The 16,212-nt window shown below is 59.2% G+C and overlaps 1 protein-coding gene across 5 annotated transcripts; it reads right to left on the bottom strand.

The window, feature by feature from the left end:
• Nucleotides 1-985: 985 nt before the first annotated feature.
• On the bottom strand, nt 986-16,064 carry SCAF1 (SR-related CTD associated factor 1). 5 transcript variants are annotated; one of them, XM_061172359.1, is made up of 11 exons: nt 15,995-16,064; nt 12,139-12,252; nt 11,834-11,891; nt 10,995-11,089; nt 10,586-10,686; nt 10,383-10,498; nt 4,373-7,192; nt 3,644-3,726; nt 3,206-3,424; nt 1,732-1,860; nt 986-1,424 (listed from the first exon to the last, which is right to left on the bottom strand). In XM_061172359.1, the coding sequence occupies exons 2-11, from the start codon at nt 12,244-12,246 to the stop codon at nt 1,233-1,235; spliced, it is 3,921 nt and encodes a 1,306-aa protein (XP_061028342.1). In that variant the 5' UTR covers nt 12,247-12,252; nt 15,995-16,064; the 3' UTR covers nt 986-1,232. The 5 variants fall into 5 exon arrangements, with proteins under 5 accessions (XP_061028342.1, XP_061028341.1, XP_061028339.1 ...); XM_061172358.1 differs by lacking the exon at nt 15,995-16,064 and adding an exon at nt 14,944-15,102; XM_061172356.1 differs by lacking the exon at nt 15,995-16,064 and adding an exon at nt 13,456-13,504.
• Nucleotides 16,065-16,212: the final 148 nt, after the last annotated feature.

The following is a 16,212-nucleotide window of genomic DNA, read 5'->3' as shown; positions in this document are numbered from 1 at the left end:
AGGGGGCAGCTGACACTTCTTACCTCTTCCCTGTGGCCTGGTGAGTAGGCGACAGTCACCCCCACTTTATAGACCAAGACACTGAGGCTTAGAGAGGAGCAAAGTTCACAAAGTAGGAAAATACAAGACAGGTCAGAATCCAGGTCTGACTCTAAGGTTGCCACTCTTTGAGGGCGGCCTTGGGGCTCAATCTGGAACCCCCATCTTGCCTATAAACAGTTCAGGCCGACATCCAGTAAGCACAGAGCCTTTCGCCTGACTGTCCTGCCTGTCAGGGGCCTTGGGTCCCCTCCCAACTCCTGCTAGGTGATCTCAGGCAAGTCCTTCTCCTTTCCGAGCCCTGGGCTCCCCTCCGTGTGGGCCTGCGAGGGCCAGTGGTAAAGGAGTTCTGAGTCCACCCCCAACCGCAACCCACCCTCCCCCCGCAGCCTGGCTGCACCCACCTCTCCTCACCGCGCCTGGGTTCTGGGTAACAGGGACTGATGGAGGCCAGCACAGCCCTAATTCACTGTGTGGCCCTTGCTGCTCTGTGCCTCAGTTTCCCTCTCCATCTCGGGGGAGTCAATTAGATCACCCCAGCCGCATAGGACTGGTAAAAAGAGAATCCAACTGAATGGAGGACAAAGATCCTGTTTCTGGGGCAATTCCAAGGTTAGACAAATAGCACCTAGAGGCCCTGAGCTGGGCAGACACTGGTCAGGTGGGGCAGGGACCTCTCCCTCCCATCACCACCACTCTTTATCAATCAGTAGCAACGGCTTCCTATGTGCCAGGTCCGGTTCTAAGTGCTTCACCCGCCTGCGTCTTTCTTAATCCTCACAACACCCACTTTATAGACGAAGAAACAGGCCCAGTGAGAGGAATGCACTTCTCCCAAGTCACACCGTCTACTTCCCTGCTAACCACCCTCACACTTGGGCCAAGGCTCCTCCCCAACCCTTTCCCAAACTGGACTCTGAAAAGAAAGGGCCAAAAGTCATGGGGCTCAGGGGTAACATTTCATGAAATCTTTAATGAAATTGGGGTAGGGGCACGAACAGAGGGGAGGGGTGATGGGCACAGGCTTGGGGCGAGGGAGATGGCAGTGGGGCTGGGCAGGGGGCTCTCCTCTTTCCCGCAGCAACCCTCCCCCAATCATCCCACTGACAGGGGAGGGACGTAGGGAGGCAGAGCCATAAATACGTCCAGAATTCCAGAGAGGCAGCGAAGGAAGAAAGGGGCGGCTGGGGATCTCAGAGAGGGGGCAGGGGCAGGCCCGGGCCGCCCTTATCAGGGGGTCCCGGCTCCTTGGGCGGCCGTGGGGGCCCCGGGGGGTCCCCCGGCTTGCGGCCGTGCTTGCGGAAGTAGCGGTAGCGTTGGACGTAGGCGCGCACCAGGTTGCTCACCTTCACCGGGTTGATCTCCCCACTTTTGCTGTGGCAGATCTGCGGGGCAAGGGGCAGCTGCAGTCACCGCCAGCCCCCAGGGTCCCCTGCACCTGGACTGCTGAGCGCAGCTGGGGACTGGGATGGGAACCCCTCCGCCAAGATCCAGGCCAACGTCCCTACTTGTCCCCCTGATGCCAGCAGAACAGGCCCAGGTGGGCTTGAGGCAATCCTGTCACCCTCTCGCCTTCCGGAGTGACCCACTGCCCCTCTGTCTCCCCATCTCTGTACGCCTGTCTGCTCACGTCCATCACTCCGTCTCATCCTCTCCCCACCTCTGCGCATCTTGTCCCCCTCTGGGCCCCACCTTGTGGACGGCCTTCCTCAGGATGTCCTTGTACTCCTCCTTGGTGATGTCCTTCTTCTGATAATACGGCTTGATGGCCAGCTTCACCTCCTCTACTGCCCGCTCCTGCGTGTGCAGCTTCTTCAGATACTGGCGGGGGTGGCAACAGTGGGAAGAAGGGACAGCAAAGGCCAGGTGAGTTCCTGCAGAACCCCTACCTCCACTCACCTGCCCACCAGCTCAGACTTCTTGACCATCCAGCTACTCCCAGAGGTGGAAATCCTGCTTAGGGTCTGCCCTGTTCTCCCCTTGCTGCAGTCGCCCCAGACCCCAGGCCAGGCCTGGGCCTCTCAATGTCACTAGTTATCTCCTCCAGGCTGGACCCTGGGCTGTCCCAGGCATCCATGATCAGGACCCATGTGTCCCCTGCCCTTACAGTGTGGTAGGGAGACAGACCTGAGCCAGGCGGCTGTTCCCTACCATCCCAGAGAAGATGAGGGCAGGTAAACTGAGGCCTGGGAAGGGCAGGACACCCCAGACTTCAGGGCCAACATCTCCCATGAAACAAGAATGCCAACTGTCAGGTGAGCTACTGAGCTGCTGGGGGAGCCACGGACACCCCGGGGGGACTCCTCAGGCCTCCCTAGCCCCACAGGAGTGGGTTTCTAAATATGCGGCCAAGAGAAAGGGGTTGTGGCCTGCACCCGTCTCGTATGAGGACAGAGAGGACAATGGCAGGGAACAGACAGGGCAGCCTCACTGGCGGAACAGGGACCTGCTGCTCGTCCCAGGGCCTGTACTGTCCCTGTCCCGCAGCCCGTGGCACAGACCATGGACAAGTACACATCAAAGCTGTGGCCCCACCTCCGTTTATGTGGGGCTTATAACACAGGGGTTTGTTCTGCTTTCCTTCTGGCGCTGTATGTAGGGTGCGAAAAGGATGAGCAGCGCCATCATCTGGTGACAGGGCCATAGCGACCAGCATCCAGATGCAACCAAAAGGTACACAGCCCCAAGGCCCAGGAGGAGGAGCCAGATGTAGTAGGGGGAGGGGGGACCTGTTTGCCCTCCACCCATTCTTCCTCCCTCCGTCCAGGAACAGATGCTTGATTTTTTGTTTGTAAACCACCCCGAGCCCCCCTTACACAAAAAGATAGGCGTGAGAGAGAGAGATATAGATGACCAAAGGGTAGACTGTAGTAGGTGTATGTATAAATATGCGTGTGTTTATATCCATATCTATTTCTCTCTTTTTCTCCCTACCTGCATCTCATTTCTATACGAAATTCTTTAAAAACCTGTCTAGCACCCCTTTCCCAATCATCTAATCAAGTGAAAGTTTAGTTCCTTATAATTTAATGATTTCAGCTTTATCTAAGTCCTCATCTGCTGGCATCAGTCTCTGGCATTCTCCTCGAGCCCCTGCATCTCAGTATCTGCCTGCATTCTCTACAAAACTGTCACCACCAACCCACCTCTCCCAAGCCCAGTTCACCTTGTCTGTGTCACCACGTCCCTCGGAGCTGCTGCTGCCCTCTCTCTTGTCAGACGCTGCAGCCAGCCCAGTGGGCGTGGGAGGGGTAGAGCCACAGCCCCCCAGGGGGAGGCTGCCAGGGAGCAGGTAGCTGGAGGGGCCAGGGGGCAGACCCAGAGAGGTGGGCACAGGAGCTGGCGTCACCCCCAGACTTGAGGGGGGCTTCCTGTGGCTGAGGATCTGGGGGAAAAGGTTGGAGGATAGGCAAAGGGAGGTGGCAGAGAGGACGGAACACGTACCCCTATTCCCACCCTGATTTCCCAACAGTCCCAGAGGCAACAGGCTCCTCTTCCGGCAGACACCTTGCCCCAAAGCCTGCTGGGAGCTGAAGTTCCTCTCCTAACCCGGAGCAGGGGACAAGAGAAGGGGCTGCGGGGACTCTTCCCCAAGGAAGCCCACCTGGTTGGTGGCCTGGATCAGCTCCTGGGCCTTTGCTCGGCTTGCCAGATTGGCTTCTTCCATCTTGAAGAGAAGTGCAGTCACTGCAGTAGGTGGAGAGTGGACGACAAGGATTAGGAGTTGACGCAAGAGGAGAGGGTGACCCTCACCCAGCCACGCGCCACCTCCCACCCCGGGCCCCCAGACAGGCTATAAGGTCTCAGGCTCATAACTGGGAAAAGGGGCCTCAGCCACCAAGAGAACCAGCCCACACCCTGTATGCTCTTAGGACTCAAGGTGTGTGTGGGTGGGCGTGTGGCCAGGGTCACACAGTGACGAGTTGGTCCCGAGCCCCCGTAGCCTCTCTCCCCACCTCTGCAGTCTAGCAAAGGCTCCTGCCATCCCTTAAGGGACACTGCTCCCTGCTCCCCCATTCCAGTCCCTCCACCAAGCCTACCCCAGTCTACCTCTAGGTGGACCCCAGGACACACCCCGCTCCTCCAGTCTCTGCTGGACTGGCTGCCCGCTGCTCCCATCTGCCCAGCACTCTCCCAGTGCACCCAAACATCGTGGAGCCTTCTGGACAGACCCTGACTGGCCCTCACCCACCCGAGGCCCTCCGGGTCCTGGTCACTACACCCACCCCTTCCAAGGTATCTCCACTGCCTCCAAGTTTGTCCCCACATGACCTCCTCCCCGATCCTGTCTGTCCACCCTCATCTGCCCCGGGCCCCCCCAGGGGACACTCACAGGCCAGGACACCGCTGGTAGTGCAGTCTACACCAGCGGGCAGGCTCCAGGGCATGGGTGGGGGCAGTGTGGGCAGCTGGGAGACACGGGGGGCTGGCCCATCCTCCGCCCCCGAGTCACCAGCCGTGGACCCCGCACTAGGGGCGGTGCTGGGAGCGGCAGCAGCCGTGCTGGTGGCCGTGGTGGTGGCCGGCTGCTGCTCCTCCTCCTCCTCCTCCTCCTCCTCTTCTTCCTCTTCCTCCTCCTCCGCCCCACCTCGGACTCCAGCCTCCTCAGTGGCCTCTTCTGGCAGGAAAGAGACCTCAGGTGTCTTGCAGCTGCTATCCACAGTCTGTGAGTCGGGCGTGAGAGCAGGGGGTGGAGGGGCCGCCTTGGGGGGTGGGGTGCTAGGGGCCTTCGCTGCCCGCTCTTCCCCGGACCAGGAAGTCTCCTCGGCCCCTTTGGCTCCCGCCGCCTGGCTGCAGCTATCCGCCTTGGACTTCTTCAGTGTCACAGGGCCACTGCTGCCCCCGCTGCTGCCCCCACCGCTGCGGATCTTTTTCCTGGTCTTGGATGGCTTGGTCTTTCCCTTGGTCCCCTTGGCTTTCTTGGCCCCAGCCTTGGCCTTGACCTTGGTCTTTTTGGGCTTGGTGCTGCCCTGAGCTGCTTTGGCCACCTCAGTAGGGGCCCGCTCATCCGGCTTGAGGAAGGGGGAGCGGCTCTCTCGGTCTCGGCTGAACTTGACTCCAATAGAGCCCAGGCCAGCAGACGTGGCCTCCTTGGCTGGTGTAGTGCTGCTGACACCCTCTCGGATGAGCACGGCCACCTTGGACTGTAGCTTCACCTTCCGGGAGGATGAGGAGGACGACGAGGACGAGGAGCCTGAGCCGCTGCTGACAGGTGGCTTTGGCGGGGGCCCTGAGGAGGGCGCCAACTCCTTGGGGGGCCGGGCCTTCTTGGATGACCTGTCTCTGTCCCTCTCTCTGTCCCTGTCCCGGTCCCGATCCCCCCCGTCCAGTGCCTTCCGCCGCGATCCCTTCTCCCGGGAGGAAGAGGAGGAGGAGGCAGCCCCAGAGCGGCGCCGGTCCTTCTCACTGCTCTTGCCTCCCCGCTCCTCGGCGCTCAGTCCCTCGGAGTCGTATAGGACCTCGCGCTTGGGCGATGAGGCCGGAGCCGGTGAGGAGCCGCGGGGGTCAGGCTTGTCCAGCCGGCCCACGGTGATGGTCCGCTTGATGGCAAAGAGATCGTGGTCCGTGAGGTCCTGGATGGAGGGCGGCACGGCCCCCCGGCGGCGGCTGTCGCGCTCTCCGCCCAAGGAGGTGGAGCCGGAGGGCGGCTGGGCCGGGGCAGGGCCCTTCTCACTGTCCCCAGACCGCTTCTCGCCCCGGGACCGCGACCGCTTCTTCTTCTTCTTGCTGCCGCCGCCATCCCGGTGCTTGCCGCGGTGCCGCTCGCGCCTGGAAGACGACGACGACGAGGTGGCCGGGGGCGGGGAGTTCGAGCGCCGCCGCCGCCGCCTTTTCTCCCGGGACCGGGACCTGCGGCTGCCCCCGCGGCGCCGGTCGGTGCTCCGCGAGCGGCGGCGGGCGGAGCGGGACCGCGAGCGGCGGCGGGCGGACGACGAGGCGTGGGAACCCGGCTTGCGGTCCCGGGAGCGGTGCTTCTTGGAGTCCCAGGGGGAGGCCGGGGCCGGCGGGGCGGGCTGCGCGCCGGAGGAGGACGAGGCGGCCTCCTTGGCCTCGCCGCCGCTCCTCTTGCGCTCCCGCCTCGACTTCTTGCGGGTGGGCGGGCCAGTGGGGGCAGCGGAGGCGGGGGCGGCGGCCGGGGAGGGCGAGCGCTGCCGGTAGCGCTCGCGCCGCTGGGTCAGGATCTTGCGGCGCAGGTCCAGGCCGCCCCAGCGCGCGTCTGCGGTGGGCGGGGCGGGGGCCGGCTCCCCCAGGTCCACCTGCAGGGCGCCCTCGCCGTCGGACTCCGCGTGCAGAGACAAAAAGTCATCCCCCTCGGGGGCCCGGGGGGCGGGCGGCGGGGGTGGGGGCTGGGCCGCAGGGGGGGCTGGGGCCGCCGGAGGGGGTCGTGCGGCCCGGCCGCCGGCCCGGAAGAGGGAGAGCGCCATCCTGGGCTCCTCCTCAGGCTGGACAATCTCGCCCTCCTCAATCTCTGAGTCGCCTGGTGGCAGCAGAGGGGGCGGGAGGGCGGCGCCACCGGCCGTCACCACCTCCACGGAGACCTTGCCTTCCCGACAGGCCTCCGCCTCGGTCCCCACCACAAAGACGCGCCGGCGGGTGGCTCCGTCGGCCCGGGTGGAGTCGGCCTGGGGCGGTGTGCCAGGGGCTGGAGTCGGCTGCAGGGGCTGGGGGTCCGGGCCCGGGCTCTCGTCACCTGGGAAGTCCTGGCTCAGGCTGTTGTCGTCGTAGATGCCCGCCAGGGTCTCTGAGATGCGGCTGATGCTCTGGGACAGGCCTTCCTCCTCCTCTTCTTCCTCTTCCTCCTCCTCCTCCTCCTCCTCCTCCTCCTCAGGTGAGGGGGTCCCCGCCGATGAGCTGGGGTTGGAGCCAGTGGGCTCGAAGGGGTCGTACTTCTGCTCTGGAGCAGGTGGTGGGGAATAGGCCTCGTCGGTGGGGTGGAAGGGGTCATAGATATCAAACCGGGGTGCAGGAGGGGCCGGGGGGGCCGGGGGTGGTGGAGGGGGAGGCGGGGAAGGGGAGGATGATGAGGGGGAAGGGGAAGGCGAAGAGGAGGCAGAGGAGGGGGCAGGGGGCGGAGCAGGGCCCCCGTCTCCAGTGCCCAAGGTGAGGAGGTGGCGGGCACAGGTGGGTCGAGAAGAGTGAGACTGTGGAGAAACTGCAAAGGAAGAGTGGAGACAGGGTGGCGGTCAGGTGCCTGTCCCGGTGCAGCAGAGGGGCCCGCAGGCAGGTCAGCACCCCATCTGCTGGTCCTCCTCACTCAGCACTCGCCACACCAGCAGGCACTGCTTCCAATGCTTCACGTGTGTCAACACATAAGATGCTCCTAACAACAGTACCTACGCTGCACGCTGTAGGTACTGCGACCCGGGGTCCCAGGAGGAAACTGCAGCACAGAGAGCTGTGGCATCTTCCTCTAGAGCACAGTCAGCAGGGGGGAGTCAGGATGCAAACTCGGTCAGTGTGGCCCCCGAGCCCGCACTCTCATATCCGGAGACGTAAGCTGGCCTGCGGCCCAAGACCACCCTGACCAATGACAGCAGTGACGTTCCTGCAGGAGGCACAGGCTGGGATGGGAGAGCTAGGGTTCCAACCTAGGACCACCTGCAGGGGTCAAGCCCTGGCCTGCTGAGCCAGCTGCCTCTTGAGGGAATCTATCCCTTTGTACAGAAGGCCTAACGTGAGGCTGAGAAGGTGAAACTCCCTCTCCAGAGTCAGAAAGTGGCAGAGCTGGCGAGCCCTGACAGCCCGAGTCCTCACCGTGCCCCCGTCACTCTGTGATGAGCCCCATCCCAGGGGCGACATCTGCTTGGGACTCAGACATCACTGACCGGGCCAGGCATCGTGCTGTCCTCTGTTATTTTGTCCGCCCTCCCGAGACCTTGCTTTCGAAGCACTCCACGGTCTCAGCACCACAAGTCACACATGTGGAGACAACTGATCGAGGCTGCCCCCGGGCGGGTGACGGGGCCAGGATTCAGACACACACATCAGCGTCCAGAGGCCACTCTCTCAACAACATGTAACTGCCAGGATCCTGCCCCAGCAAGGACGCCAGCATGGTCACATGAACAGTGCCAGGGAAGCCCGGGGCTAAGAAGGCAGCACCAGAGCCACCTCCCCACCTGGATCCCAGGCTCCAGCCCTCTCCCGCAATACGCCCAAGGGCAAGCAACTCAACTGCTGTCTGCCTTGGTTTCCTCAACTATAAAATGGGAGTTTGCTCATTCATTCAACACATTTTTTCTGATCATCAATCTGACAGACGCGGTTTGGGGTATAGAATAGAACCGCAAACAAGAGACAAAAATGCCTGCCTTCAAGGACTTGATGAGCAAGAACTCTGACTACCCGGGCTGTTACTACCACCACCTGAGGCAAAAACCAAGTCTGCAGATTGCAGCAGTCTGCAAACTCGAGACATCCGCTTCTTTATAAATAGTTTTTTTTAAAGGACTACGGGTGAGTTTTTCTTGCATTCTTAATATTTTCCAAACGAAGACCAAAAAACACCTGGAATAAGAAAACAAAACATAGGGACTTCCCTGGTGGTCCAGTGGGTAAGACTCCGTGCTCCCAATGCAGGGGGCCCGGGTTTGATCCCTGGTCGGGGAACTATATCCCGCATGCATGCCGCAACTAAGAGTCCTCATGCTGCAACTAAAAAAGAAAAAAAGGTCCCGCACGCCACAACTAAGACCTGGCACAGCAAAAATTAATAAATAAATATTTAAAAACAACAACAACAAAAACCCAAAACATAACCCCAGAGTCCTGCTGAAAACAGCTATTAGGTTCCAGACACAGTTACGGATATCACTTAAAGCCCAAGGGCCAAATCCCACACACCACCTGTTTTTGGAACCCTGTCCCGCCCACTTGTTTACTTATCCCCTATGGCTTCTGATTTTAAAAGAAATGAAGAGGGAGTTCCCTGGTGGCCTAGTCGTTAGGATTCTGGGCTTTCACTGCTGAGGCCCCGTTCAGTCCCTGGTTGGGGAACTGAGATCCCACAAGCCATGCGGTGCGGCCAAAAAAATAATAATAATAATAAATAAATAAATAAAATTTTAAAAAATAATAAAAGAAATGAAAATACTTTTGTGGGCCCCTAAGAGTATGGTGGGCCCCAGGCACCATGTCCCCTGAGCCTAAAGGATAAGTAAGTCACCCCAGATCTGTAAGAAAAAAGAAAGGACAAGGATGGGACTTCCCTGTTGGCGCAGTGGTTAAGAATCCTCCTGCCAATGCAGGGGACACGGGTTCGAGCCCTGGTCCGGGAAGATCCCACATGCTGTGGAGCAACTAAGCCCGTGCACCACAACTACTGAGCCTGCGCTCTAGAGCCCGTGAGCCACAATTACTGAAGCCCACGCGCCTCGAGCCGGTGCTCTGCCAACAGGAGAAGCCACCACTGCAGTGAAGAGTGGCCCCCTGCTCGCCACAGCTAGAGAAAGCCCGCGTGCAGCAGCGAAGACCCAACACAGCCAAAAATAAATAAAGTTAAATCTTAAAAAAAAAAAAAAGGACAAGGAAAACGTGAACTGGTTCAGAGGGTGTGCAAGCCTCTGGCAGAACAGTTGCTCGTAGCTGACCTTCTGCTACGCCTTCCTCTCCCCTCACCCCTCCCCAGATACGTATGTACACGCAGAAGGGAAGTCTAAACCCAGGGTTCTCATCAGGGTCCCGGGGGACCAGCAGCAGCATCACTGGGGAGTTAGTCAGAAATGCAAATGCCTGGGCCCTACCAACTCCAGGCCTGCTGCATCAGAAACCCCGGGGGTGGGCCTAGTGACCTGTGGATTAACAAGTCCTCCGTGGTGATTGTGATGCCCTTTCGAGTTTGAGACCCTCTGCTCTACACTGCTCAGGGGCTTACCACCGTGTGCGGGGCTGGGGAGCAGACTCTCCCTCGGGCAGGTGCACATCGCAGAAGTCAAAAACTTGCACTTTACACACAGAAGGCCCCGGGCTCAGGGCCACCACTAAGCAACTGGCTGTGCCACCTCGAGCAAGAGACTTCCCTCTTTCAGGCTTTTCTCTTCCTGGAGTCGGAGACACTGAGAGTCCCCCGTCCTGGGGAGACGAATTCCTAACGCAGTTACACTGATATTCAGAAGCCCCGGACGCACACTAACTGCTCCCACATGGTAGCTCTCACGTCAGTTTTAACTTTAATTACATCTGCACGTGCATACAGCCTTTACTGAAGTCTAACAGGAGAAAGACGTGAAAGTACAGATTTTGTCTAAATGACGTACTCAGCACCGCTACTACTACCAACAGCAGCTAACGCTCACACGACGCCGAGGCTGACTGCCTGCCAACTCAGCCCTGGCCCCACGTACCCGTTTTGCCCGTCCTCCAGGCCCTGACACGGGGCAGCAGGCTGGGTACGGGAAGAGGGACTGGATCCCTGTCCCCAATTCGGACCTCGGCCACCAGCTCCAGCATGTCCTCGCTTCTGCAAGACAGGGGGTGAGTGAGCCTCAGAGGTGCGTCCAACTCCCACGCCGGGGGCCTCTCCCACTCCAGCTGCCCAGATACTCACTCGCCAGGCCGCAGGTCCAGGTGGCTGGGAACCCAGGTATCTGGGGGATCCAGGATGCTCACCAGCCCCGCGAGGAGGCCATCGGCAGCCACGTCCAACACCTGGAATAGGCCAGGAGGGGCTCCACCCTGTCCCTGCTCGTGTGAGGACCCACACAGGCCCTAAGCTCTCACTAACCCAAACATCTGAGACCCTATGAGAACACGAGGATCCAACTGACTCCTCAACCTGACTGCCTCCAGGACCCAAGGGACCAGGCCTCAGAGCCTCCGACACTGCCCCCGATCAGCACCCCAGACCCAGGAGCCTGGGTCCCAACCCCATTTCCCCATTTCAGGGATCCAGGCCCCACTGACCTTCCTCCCCCAGCCCCAGAAGTCCAGGTCCCTAGCCCCCTCTTCTTACTCACAGAAGCCGTGTCAGTCCCCCCTGATTCCTGGGAACGGGGCTCTGAACGTGGGCTCCGACAGCGCCTCCATCGAAGGCCATGACACCGAGAACCATCTGGAGAGAGATTTGCATGGGGGATTGGAGACAGGGGACTAGATGCAGAGACCTTGCTGGGCAGAGGAAAAAGAGCCTGCCTAGCTCTTGACAAGGGAACCAAGCTCCTGCCTACTCTCCCGGCCTCCATCCAATCGCTTCCCAACCTGGGTCCTAGAAGGACTTCCCAACACCCTTTTGAGGCACCAACTCTCTCACCCATTTGTCCTCCCAGCCACCCTCAGGATGAAGTCCAGACAAGTCAGCTTGGCCTTTGAGCCTTGCTGTGACCCAGTCCCCATGGAACGATCCTGCTTCCCTTCCCACCAACATCCTCTGCCCGCCAGCCCCAAAGACCCACAACTCGGTCCAGCAACGTGGTCCCTGTGCTGCGTGCCTGCTGGTGCCGCCCCCGCCTATCAGGCTTTCCTCTTCACCAGACAATGCTCGTACAGCCTTAGAGACACAGGTCCCCTGTCACCTCCTCGCTGAACCCCTCCTGGACCCCATCTCCCTCCACACCAGCTTAGCTGGGCCTCCTGCCCTCTCACGGTGCCTCGGGCTACCTCTGTGCTGGGACTGTGTCTCCCCTCTGCCAGACTGTGAGCCCTTCCAAGACGGCCATGGAGTCCAACCCATCTTGGGCTCCCTGTGCCAGCACAAGGGTGGCACCCAGGAGGCCTCGGGAAAGCGTATATGAATGAGATTAGGAGAAAGAATGCAGAGATGGGGCAGGGGGCTGGGAAGAACCAGAAGCTGTCATACCTTTATCATTTGGCAGGTCCCCCTGCAGGGAACTTCCCACAGCCTGCTGAATGGCCCGCTGAAGGAAAGGTGAGGGTGAAGGGGGTGGAAAGAAAGAGCAGTCAGGGGATGCATGCGGAAGGTCACAAGCTCTGCTGCTGGGAGACAGCCATTCCAGACACCCCTACAACCAGACTCAACCCTACAGACAGGCCAAGAGTCCCGGCCCCCCAACCCCTCCTTCCCCAAGGGTCCAGGAGTCAGGGCCCTGGAATCTGGACTCCCGGCCCCTCCCTCCCTCGGCCCCAGGCATCTGGCTGCCTCACCAAGATAAAAGCAGAAGGAGAAAGCGAAGGGTCTCTGTCTGGCGGACCGTCACCCCGATCCTCGCCTGACTCCTCTGTCTTCCCTCGAGACTCATCTTCTTCCTCCATGGTCACCTGGTGGTGGAGGTGGGGGGAGAGTCTGGAGTAGAGGCTGGTGGGCAGGGCACGGTGGTGCCAGGTGGTGGAAGGAGAGGACGGACATGAAGACCTCAGGGGCCTCCAACACTGTATCCCCTTCAGCATCCCTCCTCTCCTCCACTGCATCCCAGGCCTGGGCAAGTACCAGGCCCAGTGCAGACACTAGAGGGACTGGAGCAACTCTCTTCCCTTGTCTGAATTTCAGTTGCCTCCTCTGCCAAAGGGAGGCCTTCCCGGCCTATTTCCACACACCACTCCCCAGTTCCCGCACCTTCCTGCACAACCAAACTTTAAGACCTCACGGGAGCCCGCCTTCACGGGAGCCAAGACTCTTTTCTGTTGAGTTGTCATTTCAAACACCGCGTCAAGAAGTCTCATAAACCCACCTTTCCCAAACCGAGATACGTGCCAGTGTGCTGGGTGCGCCTCAAACACCACGCCACTTCCTAAAGCATCGATTCTCCTCGATGGTGAGGGACCCAACAAAATGTATTTACACACAGAAGATGGAACTATAATAGAATGAGCTACAAAACCAGTACGCCACTTTGAAAACGAAAACACGAACTTCAGGAATGCTGTCCACCAGACGCCGCAGGGAACACCCTCGATCACCTGTCTGCCCCTTGTGTGGAAGCGCGGCTCAAGGCTTTGCCATGTCACAGAAATTCTCAGGTTATACAGAAGGTGAAAAATCACTCTTCAGACTGATGGGGGTCTTGATTAGGGCTTCAGAAAATACGAAGATTTCAGCTGTAGGCTTCCCTGCAACTGTCAAATCTCCTAATCTGAAGACAATAAATATCTGGTCCCACAGTTCCTAGAAAGCTTCAAAACCCCTAACCCTCAACTCCGTGTGCTTAGCTCTAAGTGGGCCCAATAGGAGTATCTAAGTCAGAGAAAGGCTGTGAGAATTGAAAGGAGACCGACTCCTGACATAGAGTTAACAGCCCAAGCCGGCTATACAGAGTAACAATAATTATCATAGGCCTTTAACGCCCAGGTTTCCCTTACTTCGGTCTCCCCTACACCCTCGGTTGCATACCTGCCAAAAAAAAAAAAAAAAAAATCTCGGTCCTGGTCTCCCTCGTACCAGATTTTCAGAAAGCTCTCCCATGCTGCCTCCTGGCTCTCTAAGAGCCTGCAGTTCCTTCCCAAACTCCCATAGACAACTCTCACCCTGATAAGCCCCTCTGGACAGTTCCCAGCCCTGGGGCTGCTCTCCGGCACCTGGGCACCTGGGTGGGGGTGGGGGGAGCACACGCTATGTAGAACAGCGTCTGTCACATAAGAGAAGCTTAATCAAGATGTGCTGACTACAGACCCACAGAGCCCCAAACCCTCTGTAGAATGAACATCCTCCCTTGCCCATTCACACATGCCCCAGGCTTTGCAGACACACCCCCGGCTCCTTAGGTCTTTTAGACCTGAGAAGCCTCTGCAGACGCTGCTAGGTCCCTCTAGATCAGTTTCCCAAACTATAGACTTGATAGCAGTTCAGTGCTTCACAAATAGCTTGTTATCAAAGCAAATCGAACACAGTAGAAGATTCTTCACAATACATCACAAGTAAATGGAAATACTAATTAATGGGACTTGGGTATGAAATTCATATGACGGTGTACACTGGGTCTCAATGAAAAAATGTATTTCTCACTGTAGATCAAGGTCAGAAGAGTTTGAAAAGCACAGCACTAGATGAGTCTAGACGATCCTATAGGCTTTCCCAGACCAAGGAGGACTGATTCTAACTCTCTCTGTAGCCCCAGGGCCACGCAGAATTTTTCAACATTGTGCATTTGAATTACTTTCTAAGGGCAAGTACAATACAGCTGGGCAAATTTTCCAATACTCTTCATTGTCTTATTCTCCACGCAATTATATGGCCCCCCCCAAAGGCATTCGAATTTGCAGTCACACTCAAAGCCACCTAGATGGTTCCAGGTCCTTCTAAGTGCCCCCAGCCTCCTGTCACCCAGATTAGACACTCCCCAGACAGCTGGAGACCCATCCAGGCCTCTCAGAACATCTCAGTATTTGCCTCTCTCCCTTCGTGGGTACATCCCGCTCCTCTGGGTAGCTATAAAAGACTTCCTAGCCCTGGAACAGTTCTTCCAGGCCCAGCTATATGGCCCCAGACCCCTGTAGGTGAGCCGCATCCTCAGGTCAGCCCATGTAGACACTTCCCCGCCCTAACAGACATACCCTAGGCGCTATAGTTGGCTCTGCAGATACTCCCTAGCTCTTGCAGATCTCCTTCACCCCGGGACATATCTCAAGATCTCAAGATGGCCCCAGAACCCTCTAAACAGACCCTAGCCTCCGGTCAGCTCATAAAGACGATCAACAGTGCCTACAAAAATGACCCAAGCCAGCTATATGATGGAAAGCAGGCTTAGTCTCAGTCCAGGCCCTGTGGACGCCCCCAATCCTCTCGGGGACGCCCCGTAGATGCCCCCCGGCACCACAGACGCGTCCCGGGGCCTTCAGAAGGCCCCCCGCTCGGCGCCAGGCGCCGCCGCCGCTACCAGGCCCGAGGCCGCCCCGCTAAGCCCTCCAGGCCCTGCGGCGTGCCGGGAGGACCCCGGGACAACTAGCGACCCGACTCCGCCCCGCCCACCCCGATAGGCCCGAGCCCCGCGGCCCGGACCGCCGCCGCCATCTTACCCCGCCGCTCGGGCTGCGGCTCCGGCCCCGGCGCGGGGCGGGGCGGGCTGGGGCGGGGCTCGCGAGCAGAGGGAGGAGAGGGGTGGAGCTAAAACACCGCCGAGCTTGCCGGGACTTCAAGTACCGAGCACGGTGCCGTGAAGGCTGGTGGGAAGGCTCCGGACTCAGTTTCCCAGCAGCCAATAGGACACATAGGCCGGGTGCGCGCGACGCACACCGGGAGGCGTAGTCCGCGCGGGGACAGCAAGCGGGGTGAGGGGTGAAGTGGGCGGGGTTGCGGTAGGCCGCGATTAGGCTCCAAAGTACCCAGCACGCGCGCGGAAAGAGCGGCGGAAAAGGAAGTGACGGAAAGAGCGGTCAGCGTGACAGATGCGAGGGAGTTGTAGTTCCGCGGAGTGGGCCGTAGGAAAAAAAAAAAAAACAGGACAGACTGGAAGTTGCCCCGCCCACATTCTAGGGATCCCAGAATCCCGATACCAATTTCTCTCTAAATTTAGAACCAAGGAGCCCGGCCGTACAGCTTCCTCCTCATTTAGGACAGAAAAGTCCAAATTCCGATTCCTCTCACTCAGAACACAGGAGTCCGGACTCACATTTCCCTCCTCCCTGGGACTCAGAAGCCGAGCCCTCCTTCCTGTTAAATCCAGGAGTCGGGCCCTCAAGCCATCCTCAGACCATTCCTGGTCTCAAACAACTACCTTACACTAACCCGAGTGTTCGGGTTCCCCACCCTAACTCCCTCGGATCCAGAATTTTGGGTCCCCAGCCCCTCCAACCTCTGGATCCAAGAGTCTGGGCCCTCAGCTTCCCTCCTTTACCGAACCTAGTAGTAAGGACCCCCAGGTCCTCTCCTTCTGGGGACCCACGAGTCCAAGCCTCCAGCCCTATTCTCCCCTAGGTACTCCTAGGAGTCTGGGCTCTCAGCTTCCTCCTCCTTCAAGACCCAGAAATCCTGACCCTAGACCCTTCATAATCCAGGCATCCCGGCTTGGGCGAACTGGCTCATGGATTAGGAATGCAGTGATCTCACGGCCCCTCCCTGCCCAGTTACCCGCTGTCCCCCCTCCAGGGCCCCATCTTCCCTCCCAGTCTGTCTTCCGCTTGGCTGGGACAGCGGGAACCGGAAGCCTGGGTCCCTTAGCGGGCGGAGCCTCCAGCATCCAGCCCAGACGCCCGGGTCGGGAGCTTGGCTAGGATCCCAGGACGGAGGCTCAGCTTGCCCTCAGGACTTGCTCCTTTCTCGGAGCGCGCCTATATACGGCCGCGCGC

The sequence above is a fragment of the Eubalaena glacialis genome, chromosome 18 (genome assembly GCF_028564815.1).
Source record: "Eubalaena glacialis isolate mEubGla1 chromosome 18, mEubGla1.1.hap2.+ XY, whole genome shotgun sequence".
NCBI lineage: Eukaryota > Metazoa > Chordata > Mammalia > Artiodactyla > Balaenidae > Eubalaena > Eubalaena glacialis.
This window is presented reverse-complemented; position numbering and strand designations above follow the sequence as displayed.

What these genes read in the sequence shown, in the direction of transcription:
- SCAF1 (XM_061172359.1), bottom strand. Translation starts at nt 12,246, where the DNA reads ATGGAGGAAGAAGATGAGTCTCGAGGGAAGACAGAGGAGTCAGGCGAG. An exon ending in GGGGGACTGACACGGCTTCT is followed by an intron (nt 10,687 to 10,994) that starts GTGAGTAAGAAG and finishes GGCCTATTCCAG; the next exon opens with GTGTTGGACGTGGCTGCCGA. An exon ending in TGAGGAAGGCCGTCCACAAG is followed by an intron (nt 1,425 to 1,731) that starts GTGGGGCCCAGA and finishes CTTGCCCCGCAG; the next exon opens with ATCTGCCACAGCAAAAGTGG.